The 21515-nt window shown below is 40.9% G+C and overlaps 3 protein-coding genes across 3 annotated transcripts; 1 reads left to right on the plus strand and 2 right to left on the minus strand.

The window, feature by feature from the left end:
- The first annotated feature begins 1026 nt into the window (after positions 1 to 1026).
- dcdc2b (doublecortin domain containing 2B) lies at positions 1027 to 6693 on the plus strand. Its single transcript, XM_070842303.1, has 14 exons — positions 1027 to 1310; positions 1504 to 1555; positions 2835 to 2905; positions 3691 to 3822; positions 3943 to 4077; positions 4157 to 4196; positions 4343 to 4408; positions 4564 to 4732; positions 4857 to 4966; positions 5117 to 5164; positions 5903 to 5974; positions 6070 to 6147; positions 6251 to 6322; positions 6405 to 6693. The coding sequence occupies exons 1-14, from the start codon at positions 1027 to 1029 to the stop codon at positions 6462 to 6464; spliced, it is 1389 nt and encodes a 462-aa protein (XP_070698404.1). The 3' UTR covers positions 6465 to 6693.
- A 205-nt stretch (positions 6694 to 6898) lies between these two features.
- On the minus strand, positions 6899 to 10105 carry tmem234 (transmembrane protein 234). The gene is made up of 5 exons (XM_070842304.1): positions 10055 to 10105; positions 9566 to 9717; positions 9394 to 9460; positions 8105 to 8197; positions 6899 to 7831 (listed from the first exon to the last, which is right to left on the minus strand). Exons 1-5 carry the CDS (start codon positions 10071 to 10073, stop codon positions 7722 to 7724), a joined length of 441 nt encoding a protein of 146 aa, XP_070698405.1. The 5' UTR covers positions 10074 to 10105; the 3' UTR covers positions 6899 to 7721.
- A 673-nt stretch (positions 10106 to 10778) lies between these two features.
- Positions 10779 to 21072, minus strand: ncmap (non-compact myelin associated protein). The gene is made up of 4 exons (XM_070842780.1): positions 20910 to 21072; positions 13804 to 13910; positions 13236 to 13320; positions 10779 to 11896 (listed from the first exon to the last, which is right to left on the minus strand). Exons 2-4 carry the CDS (start codon positions 13895 to 13897, stop codon positions 11617 to 11619), a joined length of 459 nt encoding a protein of 152 aa, XP_070698881.1. The 5' UTR covers positions 13898 to 13910; positions 20910 to 21072; the 3' UTR covers positions 10779 to 11616.
- Positions 21073 to 21515: the final 443 nt, after the last annotated feature.

Here is a 21515-nt window from a genome sequence, read left to right on the forward strand (position 1 = left end):
ATAGATACTTTTTATTTTTCTAAAAAGTCGTCTTGTTGTTACTGTTGTTGCCACCAGCAGTGGTTCCATTGATATTTTCCTCATAGCACAAACTGTGAGAGGTTGAGGTAATTACAGCTGAAAATGAAGACAGTTCATTCAGTGGAACTCAGGGAGGGCCCTCGCCTCCAAAGAGGTTTGTGTTGTGTCTCAGAGGCTCAGATTTCCCATTTGGATCACAGTGAATGGAAGTTCACTCATCACCTGAGAAGATCATCCTACAAATATCCACAACTGCTGTTGTCTTTTGGTATTAATGTCATTAAAGGGCACCCACGGGAAGAAGCTTTTAAAAGCACAAAAATGTCATTGTCCTGCTCTTAAACAGTATCTTGTGTTATATGCTGTGTTAAATTTAAAACGTGTTACTTTTATGAAATTTCATTAACGGTTCGGTCACCTGGTGGTTCTTGCACTTGCCTGGTAATTTCAGTATAGATTATTTATTTGGCAAATGTCGTTTGGAAAACACAACTGGGTGTAGAGGTTATCTTATTGATTCAGCCTCCAACACAGTGACCCACCCCTCCTCTCCTCCATGGTCTGTCTCTTTTGTTGTGGTTGCTGCCAATGGTTTGGCCCACAAAGCCAGTCATTGCTGTCACGCTGCCATAGCAACCAGGAAATACTCACCGCCGTCAGTGGAGTAGTATGTGTGTGTGTGTGTGTATGTGTGTGTGTGTTAGGGGGATAGAGAGAGCAGAACGTGGTGAGTGGGAGTCCAGACAGACAACAACAGAAGGGACTGATTTTCACCTTTGCCTTCAATTCTACGACTTCCTCGCTTCGTCTTCCAGGCTTGTGAGTGTATATGAATTATGTAAGATGTGGTTGTAATGTTGATGCGTGGTTGTTGCAATGTATCTGGTGTGTGAAGATGGTCAGTAAATGCAACTCTAGGCTTAATGAGTGGAATTGTATGTACAGTATGTGGAGAAAATAACGTGGCGTGTGTGGACTCAAGAGGACTTGACAGCTGGATCAGAGATGGCTGCCAGCACCGCAGCCACCAGTCTCCTGCCACCAGTGAAGAGTGTGGTGGTGTATAGGAATGGAGATCCCTTCTACAATGGACGGCGGTTCGTGGTCAACCAGCGACAGGTGGCCACTATGGAGGCCTTTCTAAATGAGGTGACCCAGAGCATCGGTGCTCCACTTGCCATCCGGACTCTGTACACCCCCCGACAAGGCCACAGGGTCACAGACCTCCAGGACCTTCAGACAGGAGCACAGTATGTTGCTGCTGGCTTTGAAAAGTTCAAGAGACTGGAGTGAGTACAAAAATCTTTTACTGTTCTGATTACAGGGATCATTTTAATGTACAGTTCCTAATAGGAGGCTTTTGTGTCTCTAAAATTAAAGTATATTCATGATGTAACCCTAACACACTTTTGGGTGTTTGTAAAAGAGATGAAGTGTTGTTGGAGGGATTTTCTTTATCATGTCTGTTGTTTTCCTGTATAGTTACCTGAACACAGGACTGAAAAAGCACCCTGCTGGCCGTGAAGAAACCCAGGTAAGCTTTTATTTTGTCATGCGGAAGTCCATCACTCATTAATCCCAGTCTAACCTGGAGGAATGCACCGCCGGGCCACACTGTACTCATATCAAGTCGATCCATTTGAGCTCCAGCCAAGTCAAATGTGAAAATGACTGCAGGATTTTCCATTACAGAGGCAATCTCATATTTGCTTATGAATGTGACATGGTATTGTTATGTCAGCATTAGTCAGATTAGATTGTGTGTGTGCATGGGTCACCCTCTGCGCTTAAGTACCATTGATGTCACTGGTTGTCGTGTAAATTGCCAGGTACTAATGATCAACTAGTCACTCAGACCTGGCAAGGTGCCCCTTCAAGTGTCTCGTGTGACATTAGATTCAGTAATTAAGGCTGGATATTGTTAGAAATCAGAAATTCCCACAATATATCAGCAGCTATTATTGTTTCTTTTTATTATTATGTGGGCAGAAGCTTTCTTAATATTCACATTTTAAAGCAACACACACAAGTAGATCTGTATTCTGACCAGTTGGTAGGGATGACCGCTTAGTCTTTTAGAGGCAGAGTGTGCTTTTAGTCTTGAGCCATCAGTATTACTGTTCTGAAAAACATAAAAAGGTCTGGAGAGTGATTGTGTGTGCCTTGGGTGACTGCCACTTGGAAAGCAGAGTCTTTGGTTTTAAAGTCTTACATGCCAGTGTTTTGGTTGCTGTGGAGCAATGCAGGAAGTGTGTCTGTGTGTGAGTTGTGTTTGATCTGGCTGGTGAAACAAAGAGTTATGCTTCCACGCTGTGTTATCGGGGCTATGTGCATGTCTGGGCAGGCCTACCGCATATTCACCGCCTCACGCCTGCTTCTGTCCTCAGAGACACTGTAAATGCATTAAATGTCTGCCACTTCAAAGTAAAAACAATAAGGGAAGATTATCAATGTCTGGTTTGCTCTGAGGCGATTGATTTAGTCCGGCGAAAGTCATCAGAGGTAGACGCATACATTGCCTCCAGATCTCACTGACACTGGACGACATGAATAACATCTTTGAGAGGAGCCCTCGGATCAGACACGGCAGTGTGAATGTGGTTAGTTTCCATGGCTGCAGCACTTGAGCTGGCATGAGCAGTCAGTCATTACACTTTTGGAATAACTGATTTTGCTGCGATGGGCGTGCAGTGTAATTGATGAGCAGGACATAGATGACACTTATGAGGGAATTTTCAATATTGCTGAGAAAATGACGGCATTATGATGCTTCGGCAGTACCACGCATCTGATTTTCTGAATGTCCTCCACAGGCCAAAGTAACCCAGAGGCCAAATGTCTCAGCAAAATGGAGGAAGTTTATACCTGTGCCTTGCATTTTACAGTGAGTCGGTTACACCAAACAAAACACACATATGCATTATTATCCTCAGCACATTTAGATGGTGCAGTATCTCAGAATATTTCTATTAAGCATAGGTCCACATTTTTCAAGTCGGTCTGAACACAATACTTGCACACCAATATGTATATTGAAACATGACAAATGGATGTAATTGTTCCTTGTGTCCATGCAGGCTGTGACGAGATCTGAACTTTAAAAAACATTCAGCCAAAGCCAGTATGAGACTTCAGCAGTCTGATTTAGTGAAATTAAAAGCTTATCTTCCCACTTTACTGCATTTTTATAACAATTTCCCTTTTTAGAGTGGCAATGTCTGTCAGTTGGTTGGACAGTCCACCACAACCAAATCGATTGGCACAAATTTTGGTGCAGACAGTCGTGGTTCCCAGAGGATGAATCATGATGACTTAGGTGATCCCCAGACTCTCCCTCTAGTGCCACCACGTGGTTCTCATTTGTAGTTTTTGAGTGAAATATCTTGACAACTATTAAATAGAGCGCCATGAAATTTGCATCACACATTCATGTTCCCCTCAGGAGGAATTGTAATGACGATGAGTGAGTCTCTGACTTTTCATCCAGCTCCACAACATCAGATCAAAGTTTTAATTTGTCCAGTATTTTCACAAGCATGTCTGTAAACTCTTAGTCTTGATGTGTTACTATCCCTCCACATACTGTAGCTCTGACAGGAAACTCAGCGCTACAAACTGCAAACAAACGGCAGCCTTCGAAGCAATAATGGACCTATTCTCTCTATTCAGTGTTTTCCGTAATGGAGATCTCCTGTGTCCACCATTCCGGTTCATTATTCCTCGGAGCATGCGGCATGACCTGGAACAGATCCTGAGTCTGGTCACAGAGAAGGTCAGCCTACGAACTGGAGCTGTACGCAGGTCAGTGACACCTACAGATCACACAGACACACACACACACACACACACACACACACTGTGGAATACAAACGAAGGAAGAGAAATCTAGTAAACATCTCCCAAACCCACATGCTTCATCAGGCTGTGCTCTTTGGAAGGAGTGACTGTGTCCTCAGCTGCGGAGCTGGAGACTGGCGGCTGCTATGTTGCCGTGGGAACCGAGAAGTTCAAGAAACTTCCATATGTGGAGCTGTTGGTTTCAAAAGCTACAGAGAGGTATTGTTATGCAAGGTCCTCTGTGAGTGTTTACGTGCATCAGAACAACACTGTTACAGTGGTTTTCTTTATTTTGTAGACATTACCCAGGAAAGAGAAGGCTGTTGAGAAGAAATGAGGTACTTTGATTTAATACTGTAGCATACACACCTTTCACGTCTTAAAAGACCTCCTTTGCATTGTTGCTCTGCAACCTACAGTTCATTTGCAGCATGTTCGGGCTGAGTGATGGCTATCTTGTTTGTGTCTTGTGTGTGTCTCTTAGAACCGGAAAGCAGGAAGTGGTCCAGGAGACCAGTACAGTGACTCAGCTCTTCTTGACTCACCAGAGGTAAAAACAGTCCTCCACTGTCTTGGACTTACACTGCAGGAGCTATATTAGGACTGTTTACTGACTAAAACACTAAAGTGAGGCCAACTGTGCAGAGGGTATTTTTTTGTCTATATGTAACCATACATCACTACAATCTATGCCATGAATTTCAGTCAGATGGTCGCAGGGTGAAGTCGACAGGCGATGAAGCTGCAGCTCCAGCAGCCACACAGCAGAGGAGCAGGCAAGAGGGAGAGGATGAGACCTCTGTGTTCTTTGCCAGGCCGGTGAAGGTCCACAGCAACAGACAGCAGCCGAGACCACCGCTCAGCAATAGATCTGGTGAGTATCCCCAACTTCATATTTCTCATTTCAAATCACACTTCCTGACATTCACAACTAGTATGGTTGTTTTTGTGTCAGTCATTCTAGCAGCAGCAGCTTTTTGAATTCTGTTTCATCACAGTCCAGCCCAGCGTGTTCAAAAGAGCAACGAGGAAGAGAAGGGAGGAGGTACGAGGAGCCGAGGAGGTGCACGAGGATGAAAACACAGCTACAGAGCTTCCTGTCGATCAGGTTCGCTTCACAGTCCTCTCAGTGTCCGGTCAGCCTTATTGCTGCATTGTAGGAAGGGTGAAATATCACCGAAGGAGGTAAATTAGTTCCTGAGAGTATGTGTTTAGAGCAGAAGTAAATCTTAATCTGTCTCTCATTTTCTATCTGAAGCGAGTTGCAGAAATAGTGGAGGATGAGGAACTAATCAGCACGCAGCAGGTAGGCATGAATCATGTTCCATGTCAATCTGTTAGCTTCTTATCTAAGAGAAGAAATGGGAGAAAATGTCTTTCACATTCATTCATTCAGTCTTGTGCGATTTCTCTACGTAACGGGGAGGCATTGAGGGTATAACTTAGAAAATGACTGATTCCAGAGGATGGATCCATAATTGTCTGGTTGAGAAATTCCTTTATGCATTACGGTGCCCTTTGCAAGATTTTAGTCTACGCAGTTGACATTAAGTGATGAATATGTGATTATTTTTACTTGAAAATGGAAAAAGAAAAATGCCAACCAACTCATCCTTTAACAACCCAGCCCTGAAAGTCGTCTTTCCTGTCTCTAAGACACAAACATCTCATGTATTTTACCCATTTGTGTGCAATTACTTACTGAAGGGTTCACAGTTCAAACGTATTGTCATAAAGAAAATGTTAAAGAATTCAAATTCAATGAAATGCATATGCACTGACTCTCTGAGGCCTTCAAAATAAAATGCATCAAAACAATCAAATTACAAAATCAGAAATCCCACAACACATTAAATCACTGCGAGTGTAAAATGTAAGGTGCCTACTACTTCATTTATCTTACTCTTATTCTTCCGTCCGTCGGGGGGTAAAACCTGTCTCTGAGGTGGCTGGTCCGTTGCTGTCATAAACACTTTTGATCCTGCATCTGCATCTCGAAATAAACCCATAAAAGCCTTTTTTTTTTTAATTGTTTTTTCTCAAGAGACATGCACAAACTACAAAGAGCGAGCAGCACAAGGAGAGAGAACTCCCACACAAACACACGGGAGAGCAGGTACAAGATGAGTTTATGGGTGGTCACATTTGTGCCATCATAATACATGTGTCCTAATTAAAAGGTTCAGAATATAAAATGTTTGTCCTTAGAAGGCGCCTCCATCTGAGCAAGATGGTGTGAAACAAATAGCAAATTCTGCTGTGACAGAGGAGTCTGCTGCTGAAACAGTGGTACAGTACACACACACTCAGAATAATTCGAAACAGCTTAAATTCAAATTCAACAGTACATGAACACAGAAGTCACCAATCAATGTGTTTCCTATTTGAAAAGGAGCCCGAGCTGCATCAGATGTCTTCAAAGTCTTCGTCATCTGCCTCTCAGGACAACAACAGGGAAGAAAAGGCAAGTTCATCCACCTCATGTGCTGAAAGAGTGAATCATCACAACAAGGCTTTCACAATGTTTTAATGATTCGCTCTAACAGGAGAACCCACAGGACGTCCCGTCAGTTACAGCAGAGCAGAACCATCATGAGGAGGACTGAAGAATGATGAAGATTCATCACATCATCGTAACGGTTCCACTTCAGAGGATAAACCGAGCGATAACTGCTGTTCGGTGACCAGTGTGGCTAAATGAATGTTTGTTTAAAGTGGTAGTACTTAAACTGTGGTAATGAGCTGAGTAACAACATTAATTTATGTTGTAAGAGTCAAAAATGTGAACAGGTCCAGTCAAAATAAGAACAAACAGACCCACTATCATAAGCTCTAGTATAACACACTACAATCCACCGCAGCAACTCTGTATGCAGAACTAAAAAATGATCACATGGTCCGATCTGTTTACCAGGGACGACTCTGCTGTGGATATTGTGCAGATGTTCAACGATACAATTCATTCCAAATATGACATGTACATAAGACAGAGAAAGTGAGAAAGAGAAAGAGATCATAACACAAAGTTGTGTTTTGCCAACAATTTATTAAATAGATATCAGCCACATTACAATCTGAATAGATGCAACAATAACATCTGTACAGTGTTTTGTGTCAATTAAATACTGTGACAATAAAAATATATATTACTATGTACGTTACTGTTCATGTTAATCTGAAATCTGTGCAACTTGTTCAGATGTGTGTACAGAGCATAAAACAATATAACCCACTGTTAACAACTACTCTTCCTTCACAAAGAACTTGTGAACAGTGATATCTACCTCAGTAATGCTTTATGTATACAAGGAAGCAGGGGAAGAAGGAGGAGGAGGAGAAGGAGAGAACAAGTACTTGAAAAACAACTTTATGAATGACCTAAATGACATTTTTCTTCTCCCGTGTCCTGCTCTCTCCCACAGCGGACAGAAGGCAGCCGCAGTAAAATACCCCCCCGTTAAACCAGGAGGTTAGATCTAATTGGTCCATTTCAAACCTCAGTGTTTTTTTGTATGCGGTCTCTATTGCATTTATGCAGATGCCAGTCACATGGCGGGGCAGCAGAGTGCTTAAAAGTAAAAGTTAACAACCACCAATTTCTAAGCAAGCACCATAAATCTAGTCTCGCCTTGAGCTGAACCCTACGTGAACCCGCTTTCCCTTCAACTTGAGTTTCTTCACAGGACTTTTGCAGCTCACGCTGAGTTCATTTAGGCACGATTCCCCCACCAGAACCGTTGCTCTAGGGAGCCGCTGTCTGAATCTAAATTGCCCCCTCCAGTCCTGCTCCAGCCCTGCTTTCCTCCTCCCTGCTAAGGAATCACTTGAAGGCATGAGAGAATTCGCTTTAATCCTGATCTCCGTTAGTGTACAGCCTGGGTCGTATTCTGCTTCCCAGCATCTGTGTCATCAATGGAGCTTATAACACAGAGAGTGATGCCAGCCATGGTGAGGAACATTCCCGCGACGGCCTCTGCAGACAGCCAGGAGTGTGGGGAAGGGTATGAAAGTTAAAAAAAGACACATCTTAAAAGACAAACACAGAGTAGGGTATTTTTCACAGTAGGGAATTAACTGCTCAGTAATGTCTTGCTTATGTGACTTTGCTGTAACTGGCAGCCTGATGTTTGATCTTAAAGCTTGTAGCATCTTAGCATCCCAGATTTGTCCTTTTGGGTATCAATGTCACTTGCTGTGTGACTGTCTTAGCACTGAACAGCAAACGAGTGTATACTCGTGCACTTACGTTTGCCTCCAAACTCTTCACCCAGTAACTTTCCAGTGAGCAGAGTGCAAAGGAAGGTGAGAGAGTTGGCCACAGGAACAGCAAGGGATAACTCTGAAAAAATTAAAATGTATATTCATATCAATATTGATGTTTCCAATAGGTTCAGGAACCACTTGTTCCAACGAGGCCCGTGTTTGAAATAGGACATGTATAGTTTGTCAAATGTTATCTGAGAAAACAGTTGGTGCTGTCATTATTAATTTTTCACCGAACAAAAACCACAAGCTGAGTCATTTCTCACAATGTGATGTGGCATCAATTTAGAATGAAACAATCAGTCAAGCACCAGAAAATTGATCGATATCTAAAATTACACTATTTTGATAATCAATTATTTGTAACCAAAAGTAATTTTCTAGCAAAAATGTCATTTGAATGTTCTAAATCCTCAAATTTGTGGATTTTCTGCTTTTCTTACTTTGTGGTAAATTAATTATCTATGTGGCCGGACTAAAAATGTTATTTCAAAATGTCAACTTTAGGGAATTGTGATTTTATTGTGATTGTATGAAAGATTCATAATCAGCAGATGAAACATCCATCACAGTCCTACCAAAGTAACAGTGGAATATTTGACCTTTTACCTTTTTTCAGAGTGTTTTAACTACATTACAGGTGTCAAATCAAGCATACTTGTGCGGTGAGACACAGTCTAAGCCTGAACTGTTCCATTCCACCGTAAGCCTTTTCCATGGAAGACATTTTGACATGTCATAGTCGGAACCAGCACCAGTTTTAGCTATTGTTATTGTTCACACTGGTGCACTGTCACAGCTCACTGGGACACCAGAATACAACAGAGCCATTGTTAACATCATCAGTAACACATGTGACTAATCATGTCTGCTGTGAAAACAAAAACAACTATTACACACTTTTATATTTTAGAAAGTCACACGACGCTTAGAGCACGTCTCAGAAACTCTGAAGAAATCATTCCTTTGTCTTTCAAAATATCACTTCTGGGTGGACACACACACACACACGTGTGAGCATATGGGCTGGGTGACAAAGCTTAGTCACAGCAGACATGTTGGTTTGTCAGAGCAGGAAAAGCACAGGTACAATGAGCTGATGATGACATGTTACATTAGGGCCGACCACTTTGTGGCCTCTAATATTGTGCACGCTGACTCAGTGGGACAATTCACTGACAGCTACTGAGCTGATCATTAACTGCACAACTGAAGCATGCATCTAATCTCCATGATAGAAGATGGCATCAGACAGTTGTGAGCGTGTCTCACCTGTGGTAGAGAGTGTGTAATAGTAGACCAAAGAGCCACTCTGGTTCAGGAGAAATGGCACAAGGTACTGCACAGCAACACAAGGAAGAAGGTGCAATCACAGGCAAATGTGAGTGACAGTACTCATTTTTACACTAACACATACTGATACAGAAGGGATGTCAGAGTTTACCTTGAGGTTTAGGAAAAGAAACTTGACCTCAGCCAGTAGCTGTGAGACTCTGCTGGCACTGGTCACATTTTCTATCCCCTCTGTGCCTCTCTTCAGGAGAGGGTTAGTGCAGCCCCACAGCACCGACACCAGTAGGAGGCTCAGCAGCTCCCCTACCACACGGGACAGCCACACACAAACACCCTGTCACCTCATACACAACACACACATGCTGCCACTACTGTCTGTTTGACGGTGAACAAGCTACGAGCCGATAAAAAAAAACATGGCAGACAGTAGAGAACAACAGCAGCTACAGATACAGGTGGTAATTTTTAGCTAGCTTCCTTCCTTAGCATTAGCTCTAATGTTAGCTACGTTTGGGCTACTTCTCATATTCATGCCTCAGACGGAGCAGATACTTAGGAATATGTATTCGACATCAAAACACAAAGTGAATCCTTAAAATCTTGGCAAGAGAGAGGATAAATTAGCTTGTAAGCCCCTCACCTACTGTCACCATCGTCATGTAAACAGTCACTGTGAAGTCGCGTTCAAGACTGTTCTTCAGCGCGCTTAGTGAACATTCAAACATCCAAATGACCGGATTAATAAACAGTTTCAGGCCTGTTTACTCGTTAGGGTTATCTGAGGGCTGAAAATGAATTAAAGCTACATGATTGCACGGAGCGGTTTTGGAAGACGGTCTCGTTCGTAAACTGCAAACATTTAGCAGCATTTTTTGTAATCTTGAATGCAGCTTCGTGATTTTTCTTTTTAATGTTTTGATACTAAAGGACACCAGCAGAGGGCGCAGTGAGTTGTTCAACAATAACTCAAATTTGTATACCGTAATTTATTTAACATTCTCTCTTTAGTTTGTGTTTTTTTATTCCTGATATACATCCCCTGCAGTCCAGTCACTGTGCAACTTTTTTGTGCAGTATCTTTATGCATTTTTTATATTCTTAATCCGTCACACCATGTGTGCACATCTTATACAATCATCATGGTCATATCTGTACATATGTGTAGCTTATTTTTTCTTCAACTTTATAATTATATTATTGTCATTTATGACTCAGTTATTCTTTCCTCTATTTTTTGACTCTTCAGCTGCTGAATTTCCTCAGTGTGAGGTTTCATACAATTTTGTACTTCATTTTGCACAAATGATTTCTCATTTTAACAAACAGTTTCAGCCACAGTAAGAAATATTACATTTTATTGTCGTCTCATTTCATTCAAAGAACCACAAACAATACAAATACATTGAGCAACAAGAATAAAGTGCAAAATCCTTCAGCGGCAAACTAGAAAGGATTCACATCAGCGTGTTAGGCTGACATCCAGATGCCCCACAAAATATCTGTGTGGTATCTTGGTTATACAAGGTGAAAATTAAAAAAAATACACTGACTTTTTATAGATTTCTTATACAAAAACTAATCTGAGAGAATCTGTGGCAAAGACAGTATAATTCAAGGTTAAGTAAGGAATATTTAATCTGCAGTATCGACATACTTCCTTCAAACATACAAGTATCCATTACACACTGAGTAAGCTTCTCCCATCCTGTCTTTGTCTTCTCTGACGTTTATACTGATTCTACATTAACTCATGAACCTATGTGGTCCCCTTTAATACAGAAATGTACACACTTAAGAGCAACGCTGTCAAGCCATTATAGTCTTTACTATGTATTTTCTTCATTGTATTACAAGTGATGGAAAATCTGCAAACAGCAAGAAAATGATCTATTATCTATACTATGAAACACTGAGTGTAGCCAAAAAAACAATTCTCCTCACTAAAGTCTCGGTTTCCCATCAAATCCTTCATGCAATCCATTTCGGTGGCATTTTGTTCATGACGCATATTTTTTGCTCCCCAAAGGGACGTCTGTTGTCCATGTAGTCACCAGCATTGGCTCAGTTGGTGGAGATTGACAGTGACAAAACTAACATCACAGATTGAGTTTCCACAGGATTCAGTCAGGGCACAGTATGCGGTCATGGACGAAGAGGACACATCAGTCAGTGCCTGCCGGGAGACTAAACACAGTCTTCTTGTTATGTGTTTTCTAATAATGGAGAATCATGTATGGTGACCGTGGTGGATCCACTGGTGGTGCTGAACTGCTCTATGTGGTTTCCCTCCACGCTGTTCAGCTCCACTCTGGGCAGCTGGAAGCCGTTCTCTGAGGCCGAGTTGGAAATGGTGATGCTGCCCGACACAGAGTTGACTCCCATGGTACTCAGCGGCATGCTGCTCTGAACTGTGGACTGTGACATCTTGGGACGAGGTTTGGAGCCACCGCCAACTCCCAGGACTCTGGATACATGTGTCCGCCTGGCAACAATTAAACCATGGTGTTAAAAAAAAATGTAGTGAGCTGTAATTCAGCAAACTGACATGTTTCTCCATATGGAGTCACATAGAAATATGTCATTGTATTGTTTGTTTGTTTGTTTGGGACAATGCACATTAACTGACATCATGTAACGTCATGTAAATGTGCCAGATTTAGCCAAACAGACTAATTACCAGTCCCTGATAGGTTGATGGTATATATATTAAATATTAAAAGAAAACATACAAGCAAGAGCAGATAAGAACATCGAAAAGCACATGAGCATGGACAAAGGCACATAAACACAAACCATGGGAAACTTTATACACAAGTAACATATCTGCACATTTCAATAAGTTTTCCCAGTTTTAAAAAATCATATTTACAGCAATGACAAAATGATTTTGAGTTGTTTTCAGAGCCTGTTTATAGATTGGTTCTGCTGATTGTTATGTGCCCGTGTCCAACAGATAAGACAGTAGTTCATGCGTGAAAGAATAATTGCATTGATGTACAACTTTGAGGCCTCTGTAGTGAAATTGTCCCTAATGTATCTATAATTTACCAAATTGAATTTGATTCCCTCTAGCCTTTCAGTGTTTGATAGTTGGCATATTACTTCAACCACCAAACGTACTGGGTACAGCTGTCATCAAACAGAAAGGACAACGAATATAAATGAGACAGTGAACTAGAGAAGCCACACTTTGTGACTAAATCCCAAATTGTTTTGGCTGTTGTCCTCCTAAAATTTAAGCAATCTACATTCTGACTTCAGTACTTAACCAAACTGATTTTTGTTTTATTGCAATAACTTTAAGAAAAAAATATAATTTTGTTTGGAAGGCATATGTTTTTAATTCCCTCTTCTATGCCGTTCATTATTTTATGGTATGATCCCTTGGGGGGGTCCCCACCCTCAGGTTGGCAGTGGCAGAATATTACAAAGTACTTTATCTAAATACTGTAATTATTGTTTCTGTTTTATACTATGTCATACTCTACTTCAGAGAGAAATCTTGAAAATTACAACATCAGAAGGGTCACACATGTCCATCGAGTGCATGTGAACTGTGACAGGGGCTGCAGGTAGGCATTGCCTGGCTTCAAACAATCAAATAAAAGTTTAAAAGTTTCTCAACCTTAAGAATATGTTAACATCTAGGATTGTTTCATTTATATCATTTGACAGACGGAGCCTGATTAAGAGGTTAAAAGTAGCAGCAGGAGCCAAATAGTCCTTGAAGTGGATAAAAATAGTCTGATTGTTTGTTTGTTTGACGGCTCCAGACATTCTCTGTGCAGGAATTGTCCTGCCACACAGGAATGAGGCCCTACCTGTTGTACGTCTTCAGGATGATGAGCAGAATGGCGAGAACAATGATGATACCAATGACGATGACAGCGATCATAGCCCCAGAACCTGAGAGACACAGAGGGGGGAGAACAAATGATTAGCATGTTAAAAGGCTGTTTTTTTTGTGTTGTTTCTCCTCTCAAAAATTTGCATTTCTACTCCATGGTGCAATTTCCAAAAGTAGTGTGCAGTAACTTAGCAACAGTAACAGTCACAGACAAACAAATTGACAAATATTTCCTACTGAATGCACAAGTGCCACTCCTGTATAAACCATTTGGATTGGACTGCATGATGGGATCGGTTCTTATTCATGTGGCATGGCTTATCGTGTAACTTTTTTGTTCACTTTTATCTTTAATCTTTAATTAATCTTTACACTTTAAGCTGTAGGGGGCACTCAGATTTTATGGTGTCCACAACAAACATCTCATTCACATGGCTGTGTTTTGTCAACATTCAGTTAAAGAGGGAATGGAGGACGAAACACAAACACAAACACAATGCAGACATGTGCCCCCCCACACAGTGTAGTGGAGACATACGTACTCTGGATGAGTATCTGCTCTCTGGACTTTGTAATGGGGGTCGTGTTTAAAGTTACTGTCGTGTTGTCCACAGGTGAGACAGTTGAAGCTTGCATCTTCAGCAATAACCTGCACAGAAAAACAAAAAAAATCACTTCAGTCAAGTGAATATTTTCTGGTACCATGACTAATCAGCACTACATGAATGTAAGGAGAATATTTGTGATTGAACACCCTTGAGTTTGGTTTTTTATCAGCTGGCTTTAAGATCACACAGCATACTCACACGTCATTGTCATGTCTGGTAAAGCTTTACATAAACATTTGTATTTTTTGAAGTGTATCATCAGACAGCTTGATGTCACCCAGAACAAACATGGAGACAATGTTCAGAAATGTAGGGCAGGTATGTTACAGTGCTGCAGTTCTGCGCTACAGTTCTTGTTTTGGGGCATTCAACATGAATTCGCTGCATATTTCCCTCAAACTCCTATGCATGCATGTGCACACACACACACACACACACCCTCTCAAACAATTAAGAATATATTCGTTAGCTACATGCTAGCATTTGCTGCCATGAACATTCATAAGGGCATCTAATGTGTATTAATGCGCTGCAGAAAATAGTCCTAAAGAAATGAATTATTTATTTCCATTTGAGTAACACTTGCTAAAAACTACAGTACCCACATGTTTTAGGAAATGACTGAGCCATTTTCAGAAATAAAATTATAAATCTATTACTGTTTTTTAAAATGTTTACATCTTCAGGATGAACAGACTGAAATCGTGGAATGCTGCAGACTGTGCACAGAAGTTGTACAGCACTTAAAGACGGACTTTTCATGTGATTTGTTGACAGTAAGAAAAAAATTGACAAAAAAAAAAAAAATAAGACCAGTCTTATTCTTTAAAGATTTCCTCCTCTAGATCCATGTGTGACCCTAATGACTCTACTAAGAACTTTTTTTCCCTAATCTTCAGTCTCTTAACAGAAAAATTGATGGTGCAATTAGGCAGCATATTCTCCTTAAAAATGTATCTTAGATTCAGTCATATTGTTCAAATTATGCCTATAACTGCATCGTGATGAGCATGTCGTGTTATAAAAATGTATTGAGGTGATTTATGTTCTCTCAGTCGTGACTCATTTAATTATGCAATATCAACATGGCATATTCTCAGATGTTATGTTGCTTCAGGCAGTCTATCAGGGGAGCTTCTTTACCTTTTATCCATCTTAACACAGTAATCTTGATCTAATCTACTGTGTTACAATTGTTAATGTGTCTTGCGGAGAACGTGGATACTGTTCAGGAAACAACCCTCGCACAGCTGTAGGTCAGGACTGTCCCTGGAACTGATACTTCCACTGGGTCGGGATACTGTGCGTCCGCATACCAAGAGAGAGATGGAAGCTTGTGCAAGCTTCACATGAAATAATGACACCTACAATCACTTTTATTTCTGTGAAAAACAAACAATACCCCATGATTCCATGTGGGTTTATTGCCGATACTGTACTAAACCACTGGGCCTTTGTTTTAGAAATGCCACTCATGCTTCAGTTTCCGCCTCTACCACACACAGAGCTATACAGGCGTCATCAAGGGAGTTCCTCATCCTCTTTTCACGTAGTGCGACGTAAACCAAATAGTAGATAATGAGGTCAGGTTATTCAAGGATAACTCAAAGATTTGGTGATTAGAAAAGCTGCATGTGCCGTCAATGTAATCATATTCAATTACATCATCTGATTTGTCGTCCCTTAATACAAATGAAAGCTTTAATGACTAACCCTAACATCACCCAGCGTGTTAACATATCATTATTTTATGAAATTGTCAGGGAAGTGACAATCTTTACTTTTAATGTGGATGCCTCATTTTGGACCAAATCTTTTGAATTATAGGAGACACAAGAAGAAAAGATCATTGCATTTAAACACTGTTACAAGTAAGCCCTGACTTAGACTGACATTGCACGGTGTCTGTTCGGAGTCAAACATAGCAGCGTAATCAGAACAGGCGCCTAAAGCGGACTAAATTTGCATCAGCTATAAAAAGGTGGAAACCCTGGCACAAGGAAGAGCAGCCCCTGACACACACAACACCCGTCCTTCGCTGTCATTAGATTGATTGCTCCATTGATTACATTCAAATAAAAAAGAAGGTATGCAAAACCTTTATTTCTATAGCTTTGTGTGAAGATACCGCTGACCACCATTTAGTCAAACCTCCAGTTGACTAACAGAGAGGTTGCTGAGAGCTTCACTGTTACATTTCGAGTATGTAGAGCACTTTCTCTGCTCTCACACACTTACAGTAGCTTCACTATTTTCTGGCAAAGACTCTATTCAAGGAATAGTTCAACATCTTGGAAAACTGACCAGTATTTATTGACGGGAAGTTAGATTAAAAGATGTACACTTGTGTGAATATGGAAAATGTGACGCTACAGCGAGCAGTTGGCTAGCGTAGCTTAGCATAAAGACAGGAAACAGCTAACCTGGCTCTGTTCAAGTAAAAAAAAAAAAGTCTATCAACACCTCTTATGTTCCTTATGTTACTGTTTTGAGTATTTCTTAGCTAGAAGCTACTTCCTGGAGTCTCCGCTGGTTGCCCAGCAACCGCTCCTACAGATGTTTAATTTAAAACAAAGCATGTTAACTAATCTGCTTCAAAGGTGCTTTGGATGTTTTAGTTACCTTTGGATGGTTCCCCTTTATTCCTGTCTCTACGCTAAGCTAGGCTACGCTAAGCTAAGCTAGGCTAACCAGCATCTGGCTCCAACTGCATATTTACTATACACATATAGGAATATGTTGTATGGATAAGAGAATAAGGAAAGAGAATATGTTCTGTAAATGTTTTTGTTAAACATGCTCAAATGTACTTTTGAACAACTCAGTTCACACAGGTTATGAGATAAGATTGTTTGCTCCTTCTTGCGTCATATCTGGATCCTGTGTTTCAGCATGTAACGTATGGCCAAATACAGTGGTTTGTGTACACAGCCTTAACCATTAATGGATTGTAAAAGTTTACATTTGACCTCCCAGCTGTGTGTATCCTGGAGGCATTATGAGAGGGCCATTTATCTTATTTATTATTATTATTATTTAACAGCAGTCAAACCTACCTGACATGAATGTGCAGACTGAGACAAACTACACAACGGTTGTAACAAGGTCCAAATTTATAGAAATTCTTTCTCAATGAAATGTGATAAAAACTGAATCAGAATTTTAATTACAGGCTGATACCACACACTTAAAGCTAATACTCAATACTTGTATGTATCATACATCTTATCCAGCTTCCTGCTCAACAGCAAACATTGCGCAACCAACTCTCCCAGTGTTGACATACTATTAGGAATAGAGATTAGTACTGACATATCACGTATGGTGTTTGCATGGGTGACAGCTTCTGATAAATGGACAAATAATCGCTGTGTAAGGTTGGTAACACCACTGCTTTGGTAACATGGGGAATACAGTATGCAGCTGATGTTGGCGAGGCCATGTCACTAACAGTCGAGTCAGTCTTATTTACCCCAAAATCTAAAATGACAAATTTGACTGAAAGGCATCCATCTAGACAGCACAGTATTAAGTGATGTTTACTGTATTTATTTGTGTTTCTATTTACAGTATTGTGAATTGTTGTCACAGCCAGTTGTTTACAGTGAATGTACATATAAAGATATGGTTTAACAGGCTAAATGCATTTAAAAATAAAAACCAACACAGAGAAGGATGCCGGAATGATACTAACAAACAAAAAATAGTGACAGCTTAGTCAGATTACTACATAAAGGACACCTGAATCAGTTTTGCGCAGACAAGAGGGATCTTCGTACCCTTGTGCAGATAGAGTCAAGTGTGCAGATACATATTGTTCACAATATCATAATATGGCTCAAGCAAGTTTTTAATCAAGTTAAAAGTTTTTATATTTATGGCAGCAAAAACGAGCACAATACGCAATTATGTTGACACACAAGAGAGGTGCAGTTAATTTGCTGATGGATGTCTCTTATTATAACAAATATCTGAGCTGCTCATCTCATGTTTTCCCTATTCGGTAGTCTTGACATAGCAGCATTGCTGTCTATCTAACAGAAACAGCCTTAGAGCAAAGCTAGGCTAGCTGTTTCACCCTGCCTCCAGTCTTTATGCTAAGCTATGCTAATCAGCCACTGGCTGTGGCTTCATATTTACCGGACAGATTAGCGAGTGCTATCATCTCTTATCTACCTCTCCACCAGAGAGCAAATAAGTGTGGTTTCCCAAAATGCCGAACTAGTCCTTTAATCATACAGCACAGTATCACTTCAGCTGCTACGTAGGTGGGGTACCAACCAAACAGTATAATCAGCCAATCAACGTAGGTGCCCACATAATGGAAATAGCATAAGCAATAAACATGCATCCTTTACCGTCACAATAATAGAAATCAAATGTGAGCGGCAGCGATTTGATAAAAATGCAGACTTTAAAGATGTTTTTTTTAAAAATGTTTTTAGGCAAAGGAATTTGTAACTACAACCAATCATATTACTTGTTCTGGCGTCAGCGTCTACTTCCTCATCAGCCAGTCTTCTTCTTGTAATTATAGTTTGTTTGTTGTTCCACAAATTGCAGCTATTCGCTCACACAGCAGATTCAATATCCTTTCTTCCACCTTCAGTAAACAAATCATTTATTGGTCTCTCAACACAGAGCAGGAACAATTTAGTTCCCTCTTTTTTTTTATATGGGGGAAACATACAGGCCGGCTCTACTTTTCCCCTCTGCAAATGTTCCTCCACACATTGCGTTTAACACAGGCTCCTGCACACACATTCATAAACACATTCAAAGAATGACCTTCATTAAATGACAGTCGGAGTAAATATTTGAGCAGTCAATTTGAAGCGGGGTGAAAGAGCAGGCGTAGTGACTGCAGTGAGGTCATCTGCATCACATAGGATGTAAATTTCACATACTGCTGGTCTAAAGAGGGATTTAACTATGACTTTTATCGACCTCCATGACAAGGATTTGCAACAGCAGTGACGGGCCTCTGGCACAGCATACGGTGCTGTGTTATTTACGGAAAGTGACATCAGAGATTTAAAAACCAGCTAATAAAAAAAGATGTGTGTAGTAAAGAGGTAATATAACATGATGATTCACCTCATAGTGTGTGTGAGTGAGTTTTGACAGCCAGAAATAAAAGTGCAGGTTACAAATCACCAATGGAAAAAGCGTACGTTTCAATTATCAACTATTATCCCGATTGACTGGATTAGAAAGAGTATGAAAGTATAAAAATGCACAACAGCTTCTTAGCGTACAGTGCATTGTTTGTGCGATTATGAAAAGCATGACAAATCGATATTTATAGAAAGGCAAAGAAAAAAAAAAGTGCTGTGGTGTGATGGCACAAACAAGCCATTACTGTTGTCAGTGCTTTTTAAAGAGGCTTTGATTGTCTGAGCCGACTGAGTTTAAAACAGACCGATGAGCGACTGTTTGGGCACAGATTACGGGAATAAAGTGGAGGGCGATATTCGAGGCAGTTAAATCAGTCAATCAGTCTTCAGGCATGAACATAGCGGTCACGTTCACGTCACTGTGAATCCAGCTGAAATTGACAGATATGGATTTACACGGGCTGAGCGCTGAAAAGCAAACAGCATCTAGTGTTCAGCTGGTTTGTTTTTCTGCTTTAAAAGCCTTGACAATTGGAAAATGACAGCTAGTCTAAGTAGGAACATTAATCTCTCCAAATTATCAGCATCTATGTGAGTGACTGAGGACACCAAACTGGACTTCAGTGATTGTGATTGGAGATTCGGAATGCGTGCAAAGTATTTATAGTCTTAATGGAATCTGATTTTTCTCCCTTAATATTGATCTCACCCTGACAGAAACCTGCTTGAATTGTCTGGTTTTTGATTTATGAATTTCAAGTCAGGATCTTCTGACTTCTCATGAGTATTATAATCCAATAACAGGACTTTTATACCACATTAAATGACTAACACTACTGTCATCAGGTTGGTCAGAGTAACGTCATGTAGTACAGCTGAGTTTCCTTCTGAGTTGTGCTTCTCATTGTATTCCATTACATGAACACCTCAGTGTGCCCAAGCGTGCCTTGATGCAAACTCCCATATCCCAATAAGCTTTTTATAATGAACATTTCTACATTGATTTCATTTGAGACTCATTGCTTGCTGGTGTGTCCAGTATGCCGTCTAAGGCTGGACAACAAAGCATATTTTCAAACAACGCTCATCAGTTGAAAATGACAACAAAAGAAAACACACACAATAGCTCTGTGTTGATCATCTACAGCAGCCAGAGGATAATTGTGTTTTTCATGTGAAAATCAGTTCACAGTTCAGTTCAGCTTCTTAGGTTGTGCAGTGAACTAGCTACAGCCTCATTGCATCCACATTCATGTATTCACAAATCCATAATTAAAACAAGTGGAAGTTGTGGAAAATAAATAGAATATGTAATAGAAGAAATAACCTGTTGATTTTATTTTAAACACTCGAATACTTCTGTGGTCTTTAGGGTTTTTAATGCTCTTGTGGTGAAGAGCATGTGACCTTTGTATGCCTGGTCAAATAACTACAAATGCTTAAACAAACAAGCCCAAACTGATTCATTAATCATCCTCATGCCACTTATGTTATATGAAAACTAACAGCTCTGCATTAGTGCAGCAGTACTGCACGAACAGCAGTCATATTTTCCTACAGCGTAGTGGCAACTGATGGGATGATAAGTAGAGCCGTTCCATCAAACAGTCACTTACATCATTAGAGATACACAGATAGAAAGTGCAGGGAACTCAAACCCAAATCCTCCTAACGCACTAAATCTGTGTCATTCAGTGGTAACAGTTTAGAGCTCTGTGGAATGTGAGCTATTCCCTTTCACCTGAGACTCACCTGCTGTCTCGCCATGTTGTCTGGGAGAACCCACGTTCCCTCTCTCTCTCACACACACCCATATACACACACACACACACACACTAGCACGATCACAAACCACAAAGTTTATATGACAACTAAATCTGCCAAGAAGAAGCAGAGAAAGCAACGATTAGTCTTGTGACTTACCTCACCGTTTCCTCTGTGATTTCAGCCCAAGCCTTCTCCAGACGGGAGCCTGAGCAGCACAGAGCCCCCTCCCTCAGCTGACTGAGGGGGGCATAGTCCACCGGACTGGGGAGGGAGACGCCAGGGAGCAGAAGAGTGTGTGAGCTGCTCCAAGAGAAGTCCCAGGTGCTGCTACAGTGACAGTCCCACAGGTACAAACAGACGGGACAGTACTCAAACAAAGGACAAAAGAGTTTAAAAACAGGCAGAGATGCCTCTGTGTGAGCGGTTTCTGTGGGAATCGTATTGTTTAGGTGAAGAGGAGGAGAGTGAGGAGGAGGAGGAGGCTCCACGCTTGCTCACTTGTTGCTCCTCACTGAAAGTAATAATCTCAGGCAGCTGGTTTTTCAGGTCCTTCCGCCAGGCCCTTAGGCGTGCCATGGCCGCTGATCAAAAAGCGAAGCTGCTCTCCAGAGCTGCCTGCTCTGCTCGGCTCTCACCATGACTACTACTGCTTCTCCAAATCAGAGCGGCTGCATCTCACTGCATGTCTGACATGAACTGCAGAGGGTGGCGCTCTGTGCATTTTGTCAACGAAGGTGAAAGTAACTTAACAATAACATCTCA

The sequence above is a fragment of the Pempheris klunzingeri genome, chromosome 13 (assembly GCF_042242105.1).
Source record: "Pempheris klunzingeri isolate RE-2024b chromosome 13, fPemKlu1.hap1, whole genome shotgun sequence".
Lineage (NCBI taxonomy): Eukaryota > Metazoa > Chordata > Actinopteri > Acropomatiformes > Pempheridae > Pempheris > Pempheris klunzingeri.

Coding starts and splice junctions, on each gene's coding strand:
- ncmap (XM_070842780.1), bottom strand. CDS start 13,897: ATGCAAGCTTCAACTGTCTCACCTGTGGACAACACGACAGTAACTTTA. Junction 13,321..13,803: donor AGAGCAGATACTCATCCAGA/GTACGTATGTCT, acceptor TGTGTCTCTCAG/GTTCTGGGGCTATGATCGCT. Junction 11,897..13,235: donor ATCCTGAAGACGTACAACAG/GTAGGGCCTCAT, acceptor AATTGTTGCCAG/GCGGACACATGTATCCAGAG.
- tmem234 (XM_070842304.1), bottom strand. Junction 9,461..9,565: donor TTCTTTTCCTAAACCTCAAG/GTAAACTCTGAC, acceptor GTTGCTGTGCAG/TACCTTGTGCCATTTCTCCT. Junction 7,832..8,104: donor TGAAGAGTTTGGAGGCAAAC/GTAAGTGCACGA, acceptor GGCTGTCTGCAG/AGGCCGTCGCGGGAATGTTC.
- dcdc2b (XM_070842303.1), top strand. CDS start 1,027: ATGGCTGCCAGCACCGCAGCCACCAGTCTCCTGCCACCAGTGAAGAGT. Junction 4,197..4,342: donor GGCTGTTGAGAAGAAATGAG/GTACTTTGATTT, acceptor TGTGTCTCTTAG/AACCGGAAAGCAGGAAGTGG. Junction 6,323..6,404: donor ACAACAACAGGGAAGAAAAG/GCAAGTTCATCC, acceptor TCGCTCTAACAG/GAGAACCCACAGGACGTCCC.